This window comes from Varroa destructor, unplaced genomic scaffold (genome assembly GCF_002443255.2).
Source record: "Varroa destructor unplaced genomic scaffold, Vdes_3.0 BEIS01000002.1, whole genome shotgun sequence".
NCBI classification, from domain to species: Eukaryota; Metazoa; Arthropoda; class Arachnida; order Mesostigmata; family Varroidae; genus Varroa; species Varroa destructor.
This window is the reverse complement of record NW_019211455.1, coordinates 27,351,337-27,370,548: the sequence shown is the minus strand read 5'-3', so window position 1 is coordinate 27,370,548 and position 19,212 is coordinate 27,351,337. Positions and strand designations below refer to the sequence as shown.

The 19,212-nt window shown below is 41.0% G+C and overlaps 1 protein-coding gene and 2 long non-coding RNA genes across 5 annotated transcripts in view; 1 reads left to right on the top strand and 2 right to left on the bottom strand.

Moving 5' to 3' along the window:
• Nucleotides 1-2,833: 2,833 nt before the first annotated feature.
• Nucleotides 2,834-8,578, bottom strand: LOC111244753 (uncharacterized). Of its 3 annotated transcripts, none has more exons than XR_015320327.1 (6): nt 8,260-8,578; nt 6,678-6,801; nt 5,841-5,929; nt 4,948-5,182; nt 3,478-4,700; nt 2,834-3,147 (listed from the first exon to the last, which is right to left on the bottom strand). It is a non-coding gene; the product is annotated as an uncharacterized LOC111244753 (long non-coding RNA). The 3 variants fall into 3 exon arrangements; XR_015320328.1 differs by having other exon boundaries at nt 6,678-6,796; XR_002671052.2 differs by lacking the exons at nt 4,948-5,182; nt 5,841-5,929 and having other exon boundaries at nt 2,846-3,147; nt 3,478-3,658.
• A 1,225-nt stretch (nt 8,579-9,803) lies between these two features.
• LOC111244751 (kinesin-like protein KIF12) overlaps nt 9,804-19,212 on the top strand; it is a 48,208-nt gene continuing 38,799 nt past the window's right edge. Inside the window, exon 1 of the mRNA XM_022792134.2 lies at nt 9,804-10,150. Within this exon, the coding sequence (XP_022647869.1) occupies nt 10,131-10,150 (20 nt within the window). The 5' untranslated portion in view covers nt 9,804-10,130. The remainder of the gene's footprint in view (nt 10,151-19,212) is intronic.
• Nucleotides 12,826-17,432, bottom strand: LOC147757613 (uncharacterized). Its single transcript, XR_015320329.1, has 3 exons — nt 17,305-17,432; nt 14,701-14,774; nt 12,826-13,527 (listed from the first exon to the last, which is right to left on the bottom strand). It is a non-coding gene; the product is annotated as an uncharacterized LOC147757613 (long non-coding RNA).

The window sequence follows — 19,212 nt, the reverse complement described above, 5'->3', positions numbered from 1 at the left end:
CATGCAGCCAACCGGACTGCGCTGACGAAAACGGGTATGAGCTTAATATAAACCGATACGTACTGTCTTCACTAGACGGGACAAGGGCGGCTGAAGCGAGTTCCGTCTAGTAAACATTTTCTAAACTAATCGAGAAACATACGTCAGAGGTTCGATCTTGGTGCCGGCGATGCCAAACATTACAGTCCTTTGCCTTAACAATTGCTTGTAACGTCCACTGGTTCGAATGAAACAAAAATCGCTCGCTGTTTACGGTAACGGAGACTACGTTGTTCGTCTCGCTTTACCGCTATATATCGAATAAACCGAAATAAGCCGAGCGCTGATGCTGGCGCTATTTCAGAACGTCCTACCTAGCTTTGTTCTATTCGCGACAACTCCTCTTCCTCAAAAGCAACGAAGAAAACTGTATGTCTGGTCCCTCGTTAGAGGGGGACCAGACATACAGATGTCGTTAGAAAGAGTTAAATAGCTACGAGCTAAAATAGCAGCGCGTCAAGCGATGAATCGGGGGTATACGGCAATAATGCCACTAGAGGTGTGTGTGGGTGTGTTATTTGCTCCGTGTGAAGTACAACACAAACGAATGATGTCCAATGGCTTCTAACAGAGCCGTGTCAGGAACAAAGAAAGAAAATATGCATTTGAGGTTACTGCCAAACGATTACTGCATCACCCCTCTCTACTATTACCATTACGCCTCTAATGTTTTTCCCGCAAATTCGAGGAACTGTCTCATTGATTGATTCACTGACTTCCGACAGTGTCGCTGATTTCAGCGAGCTTTATTTTTCGAAGTAATAGTGTTGTAACGGTTCCGTTATACTCCACTTTTTATTTACTATGCAGTGTTCTGCCTTGAGGAAGCTGTCTTCCAGGTAGCCATGAAATGCAGCACCTGCACAGCGTTTCGGTGCTTGGAATCCGCTGACGTAGTTACCGTGCGCAAAGACTCAAACGATTTCGATACGACAACAATGCATGACCGTTGTCGTAAATACTAGTTTTAACTGTGCGATGCTATCACTTTTAATTTAATTTGCAAGGCTCGTAAAATTGCCCAAATAGATTTCCTCCTTCGTTGTTCAAGGCCGAATGTACTTACCAAAAAAAGATTCCACCTACCACCTTATACAGCTTCTGTGAATTCGTGGTGTTCCAGATGCTCTGAAAGCTTTTCATAGTGAAACTCATAGTGAAGTATGTTATGTTTGCGAAGGTTAGGTTAGGTTAGGTATCTGTTCTTCGTTCGAACATCTCGGCTAGCCTTATTGAATGGTTCTGTTAAGTCATGCTCAACCTAAATTATAGGATCCTAGATAGGACCATGATGTCTGGCCAGATATTCGCGACGAGTCGAGCATCCGTTCGTTATTCAATCGCCGTTTAGAACGCAAGAACTGACCTGCTTTTCCAGCTATGCGTTCTGATGCTTGTTTAACGACCTGCGATGCTTTAGATGGTAATTCCTAGTCGTCAGGAGCAACGTAAAAAATATCAGTTTTGTGAAAGACGCTCTGCATACCAGCTTAGTGGTCGCTAGATATGAACGCGCGGAGCAGCGCGTTCCGTGTCTGAAAAGCCTTTAATAAGATGCTATCTAATGACCGAAAAGGTAGCTTTAGGGCCCCAGACGCAACGCTTTATTCATAGTAATGCTGCCCGGATTTATCAATGTGACATATGTGCAACAAGGCCCTTGGTGATAAGCAGTCAAGGATGGTACGCGAGGCAGAGAAAATGCGATTGGAAGAACAAACAGAGAAATGAGATCCTGCTCGTTGGCAACTCAAACATATGAAAAGTTCGAGGAATGGCGAGGGCCGCATCGGTGTAACATCTGCGGATACGACACCATGTAGTTCTGAAAACAGAGTTGGAAACCTCATTTTTTTTTTTTTGCAGAAGTCCTCAAAGCGAGAACTCAAGCATCTCGCGATACGGCTTGATCAGTTGCTAGTGGCTGTCAATGGTAGGAAGTATCACTTTACGCTCACTCAAGATTCAATGAACGTACGAGCTAGGTTCACGCATTTTTCAGCACGTTGGTCGTGCCTTAGCATTCACCACTTTGCGCTGTCAGAAATTGTGCAGTTATACCGAAAGTTAATGCTGTCACTGCTTCGAACAACGAAATTCGTCAGCCAATTGAAACTTACCTAATGACGGGGATCCTGACCTTTCGGTCCCGCTTTTTTATTTTGTCACCGAATATCGTTATTAGATGAGATAAGCTGAATGATCTTATGAAAATTAACTGGCAATGAACGAATAGCAAGATTACGTTTATGACAAATTCTTACAAGATTTGTTTTTAGGATAAGTTACTCTTCTGTGCACAGTTGCTCACCCTGACGATTTTTATTTAGCTAGGCAACCCGTACCATCAACACGCACTACGTAACCACGACTGAATGAAATACGTTGCGGATACGTGTGTTACTACCCAAAGGAGAAGACAATTACAACTGTAATGAGTTATTATCTGTGCACTATTTCGTATATTACCATCGTTGCCATATATCAATAGAGAGGTATTTTTTTTTACATATATATTTATTAGTATTTGTTCCCCAGATCCAGATCCCAATCTCCGATATTCTAAGGCGTAAGTAAGTTGGCAAATCAGGTTACATTTAATAACGTTTATCGTCAATATGATATAACCCAACAAATGTAACATTTAAAAATAAAATATCATAAATTTAATTAATAATCTAATAAAGTGAACATTTCGATCATTGTCTCCAGAGGCCTTGTCGCCTCAGATAAAGTTAGTTAAAGATGCTTGCCATGCGTAGCCCGGTTTAGTTCAAACGAATAATCAACTCGAAGATCTAATCATTGTCTATCAAGTTGCGATCCATCGCTCAACTCACCCCTTGATCAGAGTTGTTTGCACACCCCAATGGTACTCAGATATGAAGGAATTAGCACTCTATTTAGTTCATACTGTAACCGTAAATGAAGTAAACGCAGCACTTACTCATCCTTGACAGGATAAACAGGGTATTTATTAGCGGTTACCTGCCAAAACTACCGATCATGGAAACCGATCGCCGTCTTTCATTTCGGCACAGTCCCTCTGCAATAACGGTCGTTGTTCCTTGGACCGGTGGCGTCTAGATAATCCTTTGGCCAGCGTTCCTTAAACGATCAACGGATGCCGTACTACGCGAGTCACAATCTGTTACGTCATAAAATTTGTTCTTGTGTTTCGAGTGGACAAACATCGATCAAAATCAGAAACTCACTCACAGACCCTGTATCTGATCATATCATATTATCTTGAATGAAGATAACTAATAATGGCTTGTCTTCTATGTAAGTTATATCTTACGAGAACCAAAAGGTCTCTTTTTACATCTCAAGATATACTTTACACCTATTAGTCTACCTCGATTTTGTCCATAATAAAAAGTCGATTGTGATACGGTGTACTATCATGAATGTGTTTGCATTTGGTGGCAATCTTACCTCCCGCATCCTTTTGTCAGCTGCAATAACGCGTTTCTTTACGAAGAAGATTATATCTTTGTCACTTTCATTACCCTGTACGCTTGCCTCGGTCTTCCAGAGAGGCACAACAGACCCATCTGTAGATATATCAGCAGCGCTGACCTTTGTCCATTATCGACACGCCACTTCATTGTAGAATCTGCAACGTGGGCCCAATGAAATGGCACAGAGGTTATTGGAATTACCTGTTAGCCAACGAACATTATGCAAATAGAAGTAAATTATCGTGCTGAACACTCAACAAACTACAGTTTGCAAAAACGTTTTCTTGGTTATTTTATCTTGACACGGCATCTGCCGTTCTGTTAAATAGAATACGTTAGGTACATAAAATAAGAATAGCAATCAGAATGATACTATCATTCATGTTTGGCTTCGGGCGACGATGGAAGCGGACCCGTGCGATGGCTCTACCCATCATAAGATCGATGGCCCCGTTGATTATCGAAATCCACTGATGTAACAGTGCATACGAGCGGTTCGCTGCGGAGAAAAACGGTCCATACAATCACCACATGTGCAGCTCATGTAGTCCGAAATTGGCGCGTGTGGAAATATCTGCAGACGACCACAGTTGGATTGTGGCCGGGCGTTAGAGCAGGACATCTGACTGGGCGTCGGTGAAATGTCCGAGCAGAGATCGCCTGTCGTCAACGAGGCTGACCATTCGTAACAGAAGCTTCCAAGATACCGTGCCACAGTCCCAAGACACGACCGACCTGTACGAACCACGATGACTCGACGTAGACGATAGCAGGCTTAAGTTATTCTCATAAGTTGACTGTAATTTCTACGCCGTTTTGTTTGTCTACATTTATCGTCTATTTGATTTCTGCTGTTTGTTGGAGAGTGTGAGATTTTAGGCTGTCAAACGTCAGCTTTCCGCCGTCCTTGATACCACTTTTATAGCACAGTTTCGGGGTGATGGTAACAGCACAGCCGAAGTACCCGAATCGTATTGCTACCATACGCTTTGGTTCATAAAATGAACACCTGTAGTACGTTAAGAGAGGCCTAATTTGAACTGTGAGCCAAGGACACACGTTCAATCAGCCATATATTTATAATTTTTTTTTTCTTTTCTAGCCTCGAAACAAGACGCTGATAAGCTCCTACGTCATGCATCAGGGTAGCAGAATGGCCTGGAGTGCCATACTCCCGAGGCTCCATCACCACACAGCCTAAAATTGTAATATTTTTGGTTAACTTAATTTTGCCAAAGGGTTTCTTGTTAGCCAAGCAGCTGTCATGGTCAGTCGATGTATCTATTATCAATGTCGTTCAATGTACACACAATCCATTAACTTCGAGATCGATCTCTTTCGACGCTCAGCTGTACCATTATTCTAAAAGCAAAAAAAGCATCAGTACTGAATAGGCGAAGGCGAGACGTGCACTGCATGCCTGTATTGTGTTCTCCATACAGACCTTGGACTTCCATAGCATTCTCAGTGTCCTACGAAAATGTGACCAATCCGATGAGATACGAATTGGTCCATTCGGCAAACATAACATTCATGCTATCCCGATTAGTGATAGTCCTTGAGATTCTCAACGGTCATGTAGCGACGACGATGCGGTGAAGCCGGATTGAGGTAAAGCTGTTTGTTCGTTGATCAGAAGATCCGATACAGCAACCTTCGCCGTCATAATTACGCTCCGCCTAAAGTACGGATTTTTGGTTTCACTAAGTCTATACTAGGTGTACGCAAGCTATGTCGCATAGTGCACGTACTATTTACATTTGAACTATTTACAAATACGGCAGACAGCTCCCGAAAAATGTAACCGTTTGAATTGCTATGAACCAGCTCGGCGCGGGAATCAGTTAGTTTCATAGAATAAGAAAAATCTGCTGGGTGAGATGTGTTTTGTGCTCGCAAAAATAAGGAATAATGATTGCACGCGTCGTGACTGAATAAACAGTGCTGAGAAACGCTAGAAGAGGATTCATGACTACAAGCAGTAACGTGATCTTCACTAGCGCCTTCAAAGATTTTATGGAATATATAAATATTGGAGAACAAACAACATACGTTTCGGAAACGATCATGGAAGACAACCACTTATTATTCATTACAAAGTGGCTAGATCCTCATAGTTAAAGGATAAACACCTGTGTAAAGCCTGTGCTACCGACAAATGAAAATTCTACTGGTTCCCGTCCCGCATACTAGCTCGTTCCACAAACTGTTGTTTTTACAGTCGTTTAATGTGAGAAAAAAAATTAAAGCTGAGCAAAGCACCGAATGACTGGTGATGAAAAATGACATCATGTGCCTCTAGCTAATACAAGCATTATTGCAGACTTGTTGACGAACCTCGTCGTGGATCATGTCAATGCTGCAGACGGTACCCTCAAGATCGCAGTCTCCTCCGTCGTTGAAGTCGAATACAGAACGCACTCAGACTGACAGTCGACATCACGCGCGTTTAGTAAATCAATGAATAGCGTGAAGCTCTAATAAGGTCACTTCATTCAATTACGTCATATAACAAGGCGGATATAGAAATTAATACAATTTCTATTCATACAAGTTCGGTGCGCTAAGACATGAGCGTGCTCATTTACGCTTACATGCAGCGGTAATATTCAAGCCGATTGGACTATAACGAACGAACTAAGCTTTATTATCGTATATGAAAAGACGTAAATACGTTATGGGATTGCGTCTTCTTCAAGAGAGAGGAAAATTGAGCATCGAATAGGACGAACCCGAAATAAAAACAAGCCAGAAAAAAGACAGTTAAGCAAACTACACAGTTTGGGCAAAACATGAAGCGCACAAGTGATGTTTATTCAGAAAAAACATCAACCCGACAAATCTAAATCTTATGCTACTAGCTCAATTGCAGTTTTTCATCGAATCTAAACGTTTATTAATTCGCCCGGCAAATACCACTTCCTGCATCTTTGGGATCACAACTAAACAAAATTTCTGTGACGAAATTGTGTGTCCTTGATAATCACCTGCATATTGCGATAGCGTAATAAAATTAAGTTGTCCTTTTTTGACATATTAGTCTGGAGGACTAGCCTACTGGTCGTTTGTAGAGTATTGCGCCATTAAACGTGAAGTAAAATTTGGTTATAAGGTACGAGTATTCAACATTTCTCTATGCCTTGAAGGTAACAATATAGCAAGCGTATAGCTCACATGATTCAGCTCGAAGGAGGTGTTGTATGGCACAAACGCCTTTGCCACATTTCCACGTTGGGGTTCAATCTGCTTCAACTCTACAATGGGATCCGATCCATCGTCATTCGCGATATCCACTGCCCTTTTGTAAAGGAAATGGCAACGGTAGACAGTTAGCAGGATTATTTAGTTTCATGGTAAAGAATTATACTTGCCAGTGCATACAGGTTAGTCAGAAAGCACCGTTAGCCACTTGGCGATGCCTTTAATTGGGGCGTTGCCTAATTTTCAGTTATTTTCACTATCGTCACGCCGCAATAGTCTGTATTGAAATCGGATTATTGCGTGGCCTTAATGTAAACCTTATAAGTGTACACACATGGGCAAATAATAGAAACAGTAATGAAGGAGGCGTCCTACCTACTCACCTATACTTAAGAACCTTTTGTTTTGTTAGGTGATGATTTTCAGGAAGCAGGTAGGTTAAAGTCATTACCGGGTTACCGGACATCGCACGGAGTCTCGCCCCAGGGTAGAATAACATCAGTATCTCTAACTATTACCGATACAAATATAATAATTATATGAAAAGTAGTACCGCGTTTAATTCAGCAACAACAGCCTACGCGTTGCTGCGACCTAGGCCGATGTTATTTAGTAAAATTCACCGGACGACTACTCCCGATAAATTTCTAGCATACATCTTCAAATATGAATGGAACACGACTTGTCAGATGTGAGTACAATTTAAGCTGGTATAACATGTATGCAGGTGACTTCGACCCGGTGCTACACGGGTACCTTCTGTTAGGCCTCCAGTATACAGAACGGTAAAAATAATCTTGAATTTTTCTGACTCTAACCCTGTGAAATTACCCTGAAATGACTACTCGATATAGTACAAAACAAATAAGATACGAAGTCTATTTTCTAACATCATTTTTGTATTATTGGTATTGTATGCGTTTACGGTTATTTTTCAAGCTGTTTTGATTCAATCAAAGGCTTCGAGTGTATTTCCTAGCATGTATTATATACAAAAAATTATGATTTACCATTTATTAATCTGTTACGTAGCATTGAATGACCGGTTCCGACGAAGGGCAGAAATACTAAACGCAATTGTTTTCGTTAAGTTAGAAGGTTTTTTTAACTTTACAAACCCCAAGGAATTATAGTTTAATTGATGTGCTGGTTAGCATAATGTTAGTAGTCACACACTGTCTTGGCACCTCTGAAACGCTAAACTCATAGGCCTGTTTGCTGGAAATATAGAACATTGAAATGAAGCGACTCTATTTACCTAATTATAAGGGTATAGCTGAATTTTTGCTTTCTAAGAATTGTTGTGGCTCTAATAGTGGCGTAAAGAAATCACTGCCTCAATTCATGATATAAGGGTTTGTTATATTCTCGTATCTAGCATCTAGATGAGTGTAAAATCAACAAACAGCACAGCGTTTGGATGCCCCCGCACGTAATGGGTACAGTCCTGTAGTCCCGGTAGTTTCTGCGTAGATGGAAACGCTGGAAAAAATTTTCAACGGACATATTCAACATGCTACTTTACAGAGTTAAAAAAGACTGCGTTTTTACTCACATGCGGATATGTCATAGCCAAGCAAATTCAATCACTATTGTTTGTTTCTTGCATATTCGGTACATTGTACACGCGACAGCGCACCGTTTGAGATCGACAACGAAGTGATCATACACACACAATCACAGTGTTGAGGGCTAATGCCCCCACACAGATGTAACCTCATAGTTCAAAAGCGTAACCGTCCGTCTAGCCGTGTCCAGGATGACCATTCGGGCAATGATTACAATCCACCCCGCCCGTACAGGCTTATTCAACATCTGCTGAGCTAGTAACAAGATAACGGATCTCATCAGTGCCTATCATCACGGAAACTCTCCCGGTATCGAATCCACCATGATCACTCGTAGCCATAAATGCAACAAATTTCAGCATACATTAGTGCATTACCAAAAAGCCATTTTCAAAGATCCAGTCTATAGCAATGACAGGGCATCTATACGTTGCTAGCCTAGATAAGTTTCTTTCATAACAAAGCGAATACAACATTGAATCAGGTTAGACTGTGCACCACCCAGCCAGACGAAACTACCGATGTCAAAATAACCAAGGCCTTATTATTCTTCACAGACCTTTACATTCGCATATAGTGTAAAATCTAAGTAGCAAAAATATGTCGGTCAGTGCAGACTGAATGTACTAGAATCAGGCCTGGACGCTCGGCGAACTGTGTAATATTCACACGTCTATTCAGTCAGCTACTTGTGACTTCTGAGCTTTTTAACCGTCCATTAGCTATTAGTGACAACTTCCTTTATTAGTTGCCGTACATTTTGTTCTGTTCCAAATAACGCTGGGTTCGTAAGTTACCAGATACAGCGAAGTTCTTTACTATTGTTGGACGTATGCACGACCCAATCAGTTATATCTATTCGTTAAGGGATATTTTGCTCGTAAATAAGATGGGGTTATCCTTTTTCTTAAAAAGTTGTTATTATTACGCCAATCAATTCAGAGGCTAAGTACACAGCACTGAAAAGTGGCATCGAACCTAAGCTGCTAATTATGGGTAACTTTTCAAATGTAACGTTTAGTGTTCCGACCTCTTCGCGTTATCGCATGGGTTAATAGAAAAAAAGCTCTATGTTAGCTTTTATTTTACCATAACAGGCAGGCAGATCCCGAGCCATAATTTCTGCATTTTATTTGGAGATGATTATATTTGTCTTGGTATTACATGAGAAAGTTTGTTCAATCTATTCGTAGAAGGTTCCTATGTACACCTTTTTTCTCTTCGATACGTTAAAATTTATTCTGATGTGTATTAAACTACCCAACAGTGAGTTTTGCGTAAAGAAGTTGCCATACTGCTTCCTTTATCGTCTAGTTTGTCAGCTACAGGTTAAAATGGGAAGACAAAATACCGAATTATGTTCCTTAGAGCGGTGCATCCTCCAGGTGGAGCCACCTGTCCCATTAGTACAGCAAAGAGTAGGCCATTTTCTGTGTTGCTGGATTGCTATGGTAGCGCGTTCAAAGTAGAGAGGAAGGGGCTGCGCGAGTGGGGAAGTACCCTCTGAGCGGCGATCTTCATTCTCGCTAGCTAGAAGGGGGCAAATTTTGTCAATATGAAAATTTAGGCCGACCGCGCATTGGCGTACTGTATTAGACAGCTGATACGAGTTGGCGCATTGGTCACCCGGCTTCCATTAGCTGTGCGTGCATAACAAGTTGCATTTTAAGAGATTCACAACAGGGACCGTTGGTACAAATTTTGAGCGATCGGACGTTGCCAATTTTATCATTTTCGTGAACTAGGTGAATGGAAGAAACTAGATCAAACACGAAAGCTAGCAAGTCACTGACGCGTTTACCAGGTGTTCGACACAATTTAGCTATAAAATAAGATTTCGTTCTGACCGACCGTTCTGATGGACCGAGAAAGCCATCGGTAAGTATAATTTTCTAGCTATTAGTAAATTGGGTCGATATCTGTTCTGTTCACCGCGTTCCTGGGCAGCTCAGCAATGCTATAGAACAAAAAAGCCATGCGACTCACCATGTAAGGCTAAAATAAGTGAGATAAGCAATATTAATTCCTTTTGCTTTTATACACAAGAGGAAGCTTTTCCTACCGGATTATCTACCGTAAATCAGAAAAGTAGCTCAAAATGTAAACGAAGTTGCGCTTCAAGGTCGTAGCTAAGTGATTTGACTCTACTGGAACGCTTCGATTAAAAGTTGAAGGCCTGTCACGGAATTATTGGTGTTAATCAATTGTCTTCTATTTCATAGAACCTTAAACAAAGGCAACTATATATATATATATATATATATATATATATATATATATATATATAGACACAACATAGATAGAAGGTGGGATTCAAGTTAGCGCAACGGTTCGACGAACGAGTGTTAAATATACAATAAGATTAGATATAATTGCCATGAAGCGTCCATGTAACTCCTCTCTTCAGCTGCGACGGCGAGCAGGTGTATTACATCATTTATATTGTAGGACTTTCTTGTCCAGATGGTTTTGTCCTTGTCCAGAAGATATTAATCGATAGAGGACGAAGGAAAGATCACAACGCGAGTATGAGTGTAAGATATTTCCAGGACTAGTCCATTTTATGAATCTCTGGACCTACCCAATTGATATTGATTAGCAAACACGAAGTCAATAAGTACAAAGTAATAGTACCTCTTGCAGCATCTTACCGCCACGATTTAGCCACTGCTGCAGTTCTTTCAGGAACATACTTTTCGACTTCAATTAGATTGAGACGAGAATATGTGAAAGAACAAAACTAATTCTATGTGCCTGTGACTCCTCTTTCAAAATAGAGATTGTGAATGTGCCTTGTTAATATCATAATTTTTGATAAATTGACTAAACGGTTTTAGTTTTCCAAGATGTTAATTATGAGAAGTTCTGTGCAGGTGGGCAATGGACAGCTAATTAGCATGTTTTACTTAGACGTAACTCGCACCTGTGCCCCTCGGTCCACAAAAACAACCTTTAAACGTGTCTAATTAGCCAACCTGATGCATTTGTTATAATATTATCAACCATTAAACTGGTTTGTGGACCAGTTTTCGGTCACCCCAGTAGTTCGTACCGGATCCACCGGACCGGTAAAATTCATCGAAGTGATGCCGAATTATAAGGCTCGATTATTCAGCCAGGTTGTGCTATTATCAATTGCGATATTCAGTTACGAGCTCATAACATGCGCCCACTCGGGCCGACAAGACATGTTATTTAAGTGAACGCCGTAATTGTGTAGGTTATTTTAGGAAATTGGTAAACATGGCTGCATGAACGAGTATCGTGTTCTGCACAAATGCTAAGCAAGAGCCGTTTCGAACTTGAAAGTGAGTCCCTAGCGAAGCATTGGTTGACTTTTTGCTTTACCAATAATTTACGTTAATCTTAGCCAAAGTTCCAAAGGCCAGAGCACGCTTGACAGAATCTGGGTTACATGTTAGTATTCTTCCCTTTCTGGCACCTTTCTTGTTAAATATATACATGTATATATATATATGGCGTAGTAGCGCGGAAGAAAAAAATGAGCATATACACATATAATACATCTGCGAAGGTAGCTCCCTTATATAAATTACCTGCTCAATACAGCCAGCAAAGAGCTGTTAAAGATATTGGTCTTGCACGTTTTCCTTTCACGCCTGTTTGACACCTTAATAATGAACCAAACTCCCGCGTCCAGGCATTCTCCAAAAAGCCTATCGGTGTCGACGGCGAACAGCGAAGTTAATGAGAGCCTAGATTCGTTTTTATCGATCCTGGGTTTTGTCATAAAGAGCTCTCGTTAGCGAAAGAGATTGATGTATAACGTATGTCATTGCGTTAGCGAAGTCTACCAGTTTTTATTAAATTAATAATTACTTGTTTGCTGCTACTGTTGATATTTAGACTAATTTTAGCCCCTCTGGCCCTCGATACCAGAGACCAACGTTGCGTTTATACAGTTTAGCCAATTAAATGCCTTTTCATATTACCCCCCACAATGCGACGGGGTGTAACGAGGTATCTTGGCGGTTGCTTTACACATCAGATAGATGTTTCGTATTGCTACTGTTAAGCTCTTCAGGCATCAGTAGGTGTGTATCCTGGATGCAACCTGTTAATGGAAAACGTGCTGAACGGGTTCTGATTAGAAGAGATCTATTTTCTTCTAATTTCTATGTTCTATGATCTGTAATCAATGTAATAGATAAATCGTGCTACGCTCACAATTTGGAAAAGACGTTCGACAGAACAGGCGATAACCTAAAACCCTGTTTTACCTAGACACGCTATAAGGAAAGGTGTGCTATCTCGGGATAGGTGGTTCTATTAAGTTCGCTAAATGATGGAAACGAATAGAAATGTAAATATGCGAAATCTTTACATTCTCAGCTGTGTGCAGCGCTGTTCATATTTCCGTAACGTCTTGGCACGTCGTGGACGCTGCAATTCATCCCATCACTAGAAATGAGGCAGTTTTTGCGTCGGAGTTTTACCGAGTGTTTTTTTTTTTTTTTTTTTACGGAGTGTACCGGGCAAAACTGAAAGTGTAAACCAGCGGTATTCATAAATAAAATTAGATTTGATGGAACCTAATATAATAAGAAAATTCATTTTTATTCTGTTTCAATCAAGACGCATCCTCTCTTCGAATTTATAGTACAATCTACTAAATCTTAGTAATCTACTAAATCTTATTCATGCCGTACGTGTATTGCAGGCTCTTGTTCTTGATTTGTGGATTATTAGGCCAAAATCAATGGTGTGCCTGCGCGGCGTCAGTATTCCATAATTTTCTAACTGATGTGATTAAATATATGTTTAAGAGGTTTTGCTTAAATCGACTTGTTTTCCATCATCGATCCTGTCGTGATTAATCCAGCTTATCCTAGTTCAGCTTGTCAACCATAGTAAATGTTTCTGCTAACTGTTGATGCGTTGACGTTAACAGTCTCCCGAGGAGCAGACTCCATTAACGAAAATTACTCGACTCAAGTGGGCATACTGTATACTTGCACTGGGGTAGCATGGGTTTTTTCGATAGTGAGTTCGGCACAGTGATATCTCCACCATTCAGAAAGTGCCAGAGGTGTAGACTTGCCTCTTGGGGACACGGAACCCTAGTCGGATGAACGGATGAAACGATGTCTTTGGGATAATGCCGCGAGGTGGAAAACATTGGTGTCTTCGCGTCAGTCGCCCTGCGCTTTTGGCAATGAAAAGAGGACTCGTTTTTGGTGGAACACGAACCGATAGGTTGAGTGCATATTTTCTTGGCTCATGGTGCTTAGGTTCTTAGGGTAGAAGTAGTCATTGTTCAGATTAGTAAATCTGCAGTTTCAAAACTGCTAAACCTATCGTTTCTGTCTCCATGGGTTCGTCTGATCGTGTACAAACGAAGCTTGAAATTCGCAATAGAGAGAGACTTACTATTCTTGGATTTTTAATTTTGACAGAGCAAATTATGTTGTCACTGGCCATGTTATGCGCTCTCGTTGGCTTGACACAGGGGCCATAACTTACAATATATTAGATGCCTTTTAAACTAGATCGCCGCGCTGCTATTTAGCATGTAAAGCGTATGTGGAACACCTACATGTTTATCGCGCAGTGAAGGGAAGCTATATGAAGGTAAAAAAACGTGCTGACTTCCGCAGCATTCGGAAGAAATTGGTTGCGCACATCGTATTGGAAAAAATGATATCACAGGCTAGATTTTCTTTGCCTGATATAAGATACGTATCCAGTCGTCGACTACTTGTAACCATAGGCTGTCCGATGTTGCTTTGCTGTGCCAGTACATTAGCGCAGTTTCAACTGTGAGCGACGACATGGCCTATTATAAGTAGTCCATGATTGGAAGGACCCCGATGCTAAATCTGAACCCCTAGCGTGAATCGCCCATAAGCATTAATGTTATGCATGTTTATTTGCTATTTAGCACATGGCTTCATTAGATTTTGAGTAACTGGATGAGGCAAACAAGTTAAGGCTCTGCCACATCTCCCTGAGACGGTGAAGAGTATAAAATGGGTTCGATAGGAAACTTGTTAATTTTTTTGAGAGTTATCAGGTGGTAATAATCAACATAGATGTCTTATATATAGCCTAACCTAAGCAAATTGAGGCATTTGTTTATCTTAATTAATAATTTCGTTTATTTAGGAATAGTATTTTTTTGCATTACACGCACACGTCGCAGATATATGTAACGTGCAAACGCTATAAAAACAGCGTTTTTTACAGCATTTGCACGGTGCCTCTTCAATACATATGTCGTTGATTTCCCCCAATAATAATTACTAAAAACTATTTTTTAGAAATACATTACGACTAAGTTAAAAACAAAAACTTTAATCGCTTACTCTATTAACCCCGCTGTTCGAACACAATACTATTGGGACCGACAGCTACCCTTGAAACTAACTAGGTAAGTTGAAGTGTTTCAGTTGGTGGAGCCTGTTTACCTGAGATTTTTTGAAGTTATTTGTTGTTCTTACTGCCACTGTCATTAGGGGTGTCGGTGCTGAAAAGTCGTTTGCTTGTAAAATCATTAGAAAGAGAAGCATATTAGAAGAGATTTGATTAAGAAATGGACCAATATACCAGATTTTAGTTGTATACATGGTAACAGGCATTCTCTAGGCAGGGGATTTTATGCAAACTATGATATGATAACGTATGCCTTCAATTTATTGCAGGCCTGTTCTTGAAAAATCGTTTGTTTCGGTATAAATTTGCTTATACAACATTACGCACTATCGTTTGTCGTGAAGTTTCATTGTACATATAATTCGTGCGGTTATCTAGGCAAACGAGTGCGTGACTAACTTCAGCTTCACAGCCTTGTCATCAAGAGTAATGGTGTTATTTGTGATAATGCCAACGCTTTATCATTTGCTTCAATGCAACCATCATATTCACTATTATTCTTTATTATTAAAGTACAGTAGATCGAAACGATAGGTTCATGCAAATCCTAATGGCAGGACCGATACTGCTCATACAATTTTCTACTATTACCGATTGCGCCAGTCATATCAGCTAAGCTCATTCAAAATGAATTTGATGATATCGACTATATCAGGCTGCAGCCACTTGGCCTTAATTTGCACGTTTACAGAGGTTAACCAAAACCATGGGACTTCCCTAATATGTTGAAATTTACTCCACAGTTTTAAGAGGAGATCTCGGCTGCTGGATCATAGTCCAGCTGGGCCCCATGACCCATTGTCGTGTCCAACCGGATCCTGTGCACGGACGATAGAACTTCGAGGCTTCGATATACATAACAGTCCGTGCAGCTAGCGATTCGCGTTCATCAAGTATAAGTCTATAAATTGCCAGTGCGTTTTTCGCTGATCCGGCGGCATAATTGTGGAATTCGTACACCGTGTTTACGGATTGAAAGCTGCAAAAAATACTGCTAAGCTAATGAATAAACGAAGTATTTATTAAAATAGCATGATTGTTTCCATCGTACACTCTGCACGAGTAAACGAACGGACGCAAATCCGCCATAGGTAAACCCTATGAGCCCCCTCGTTTGTCGCGTACGTACAACTCATCAACGCATAGCTATAGCAACAGATCCTCGAATTTCTACCTTAGTACTATATTGACTCCTAATATAGCGTAATAGCTGTGTGTGCCATTGAGAGCTACAATCACCATAAATTAATAGATGAATACAAAATCCAGATTGTTGTCGGCGTTTAGGCTTTAAGCGTACCCATAGCTTCAGTATCGATGAGAACACCGATCCAAGATATGTCCAAGGCAGGTATTTTCTGAAAACGCCGCAGGCAGAGGGTAAAGCTTGCTGACAAACTCAAATTTTGGTGGAGGTCGCTTGAAAGGGTCAGCTGCCTGTCAATACCATGCCTGAGACCGAATGCTGTGCTAGGGATGTTTCGGGGTGTATCGAAATCAACATGAGAAGATATGAGGAAGCTGGACAGATGCGTCTTCCCTTTAAGGCAAGAGAACTAGCTATCCAAGGGCCAGTGAGCGTTCTGCGTAATCTTACTGAGTAGCTCGAACGTTTGGAAATTTCCTGCTAGACGCTGCATAGCGACTGAAGAACGTTGTTCTGTATAAATGCCTTGTGGCAACAAAAGAGCGGCAAAAATGTTTATCATCCAATTTTGAATTGTGTTTATTGCATACGCGTACTATCATTAGCGTTAACGTTGTTGTTATCATGAGGCTGTCACTAATTTTGAAACTAGTGTTTGGTTCATATAATTGATCCGTTATCATCCGTTTACGAATGATAGAGAAATAGCTTAGCAATCAACAATTGGCAAAGATTGTGCCTATGAAGCTTTTATGTAAGGTAGTAACTTATGGGCTTGATGCTAGTAAATAACTTGTCAGTAGCCAGCCAGATGAAACTACCTGAAAATTTCACATCGAAGATGCCTCCGGTACGAAGACAAAATATCTGCTTGCGATTTTTTATGTGGAAGCTCCTTTCTTTTGCTTCCTAATGCCACCGTCTAATAATTGTTAGGAGGTAAGCATCTTTTAACTTCTATGGAGGGGAAAACACCTACTGGGATTTCTGATACAATGGTTGTTTAACCAATATATATGAATATTTGAACCGTTACACATGATATATATCCGATTTCGTCATCTTCCGTCTATGGAGAGGCACAGATCATTTGAACTACAGTGGCAGCTTTATATTAAGCACCGAAAAGAAACGCATACAGAGATTGAACTCGGTTACGGAGTCATCTGCAAACAAGCATATAAAATTTCTAGGTGGCTTTAGTTAATCGGCCAATAATTGTACCTTACGATTTAAATCCTATAGAAGGACGCATCTTGCTGATGTGAGATCGGGTCTAGCGGACAACTTAGCTTGTTCATGACTGTTATTGGCGGGGAAAAGGCACCGTGTCAGATTTTGATTCACTAGATTAGACCGAATAATATAGCTAACTAGTCACCTTTCCCGGGACTCTTTACAGCAACGGGAGCGTCAAAACGCTCCAGAAGTTTTGAAGCTGTGTACCCTAGCGTATGCCGCGATCCGAGGATCGCCAAACGAACGCGCTTACCATTAACGTCTCCGGTTTACTCATGGTAGTTCATGGAAAACTCGTTCGACCTGTGGAAGCTTAACAGGCCAAATCATGTTAGACTTGCGGTGAAATTTGGCATTCGTATGATCCTGAGCTGAGTTAGCTGGCCGTCTGGTTAAATACAATTGAAGAAGAAATCCCGAAGATCTCTTTTATACAGCAGCATCGTATAGCAGACTTATACGTTCTAGTGGGCAGGGAAAAGCGGCTGACAGCCTGTATATTTGACGGATGTTTCCGTGCTTCGTTTTTCTATACGATTCATAAACGCATTCATGACATTCGATTTCTCAAGTCATTGCGAGGCATCTGTAAAGACTGGCCAAACTAGGGTCTGTAATATATTTTCCTTCGTTCGTCGACGTTTAACCCGCTGTGATTAAACTCGTTGCATGATAGTTTCGGAGGTCGATGCTACAAGGGACTAGCTGAGAGTTCGGGCGACGAAGCTTCCCTTTTAGCCTAACGGACTTACGCCTCAGGTCTGACTAGGTGTCATTTTAGGTACGCCTACATCCTCCCGACCAACATCGACAGGGAACGTGGTGTTTCTTAGATACGTCGTTAAATTCGCCTAGTAAAGACTAACGGGACCTCGCCAAAGGCCAAATAATTGCTCTCGATAACTGTTCCCATACTATAAGCTGATGGTGCCGCCCTACCTTAGCAATTATGTTCTGGAGGCTAAACAGAGAGTCGACTGAGCTTTAGCTAATTTCAAGTATCTAAATAGATATTGTGGAGCTAACAATATACGATATAATTACGTGTTTATTCATTCGTTCATTCATTCATATATAGGAGTAAGCAGCCAAGGAGAATAGAGTTGATCGTACTCTATACAGAATAGTACACCGAACGGCACGTGCAGACAGCGTATAAAAATACATCAGCATAGTACCGCCTTGCACTTTAGATCTGATTTACTCAACTTACGTGCCCGCCATTCTAGTTTCAACTAATGTATTCGAAGCTTAAAGTACATATGTACTAGGCTGACTGAAAAATTGTGGAAAAGGGAGCCTTCAAAGGTGAACGAGCTCCAGTCCAGTTGACAGTTGGCCGTAAAAACGCCCTGTAGCCGTTACACTATTTCTATCATCTTCGTCCAATGCGGTTCACTCAACGGGTCGACGTTCGAGCAACAAGACAGCCCGACTTCAGATTGCCGCTCAGTATCGTGCCCGGCACTGAATAACATGCTCCCTGAATGCTAGTCGTTTGCGTAGAATCATTTCAGGAGAAATGGTGTCTCCATATTAGCTTGAAGTTGATAAAAGAAGGCCTGGGTGCAGGTGACAAGCCTTAGTCCTGTTCAAGCATCGGATGGGCTATGGTTTATGTGTGGTGGGACCATGAGGGTTTGATGCATCGGGAAAACGTTAAAGAAGCCAAATTGTTGAGCAGCATTTCCGTGTAGCTTAATTGCAAAAATTAACGAAGCCCACGCAGTGACCTTGCTTCAAGCCGATGCCGAATCGCACACCGAAAATAAGTTGTGGAAACTGTCTTGCGAAAGTTTAACTGAAACATTTCTCGACGAATCTCCTATATTCGAACCTTTTTTTCCGACTAATTATTAGCCCTTTTTCTACTTTCTCAAGTCGATAAAAGGCCTTTCTTTTTTAACCGACCGGGTATCGACCCAATTTTTCTGATGAAACTGATTCAAACGTCTCATCTGGAACAATACAAAGAACAACATAGTGGATGGATATGACACGATTGATTCCGCCGCCGCATTTCCAAAACGGTACGGAAACTTTTCCGTAAACTTACGTTTAGCTCTTGGAATTCTCAAGCACATGATCAGTTCGCAACAAATTTTTAATATCGCAGATTGAGTGAGCTATAGTAATGAATTGATTGACCCATTTAAGAAAT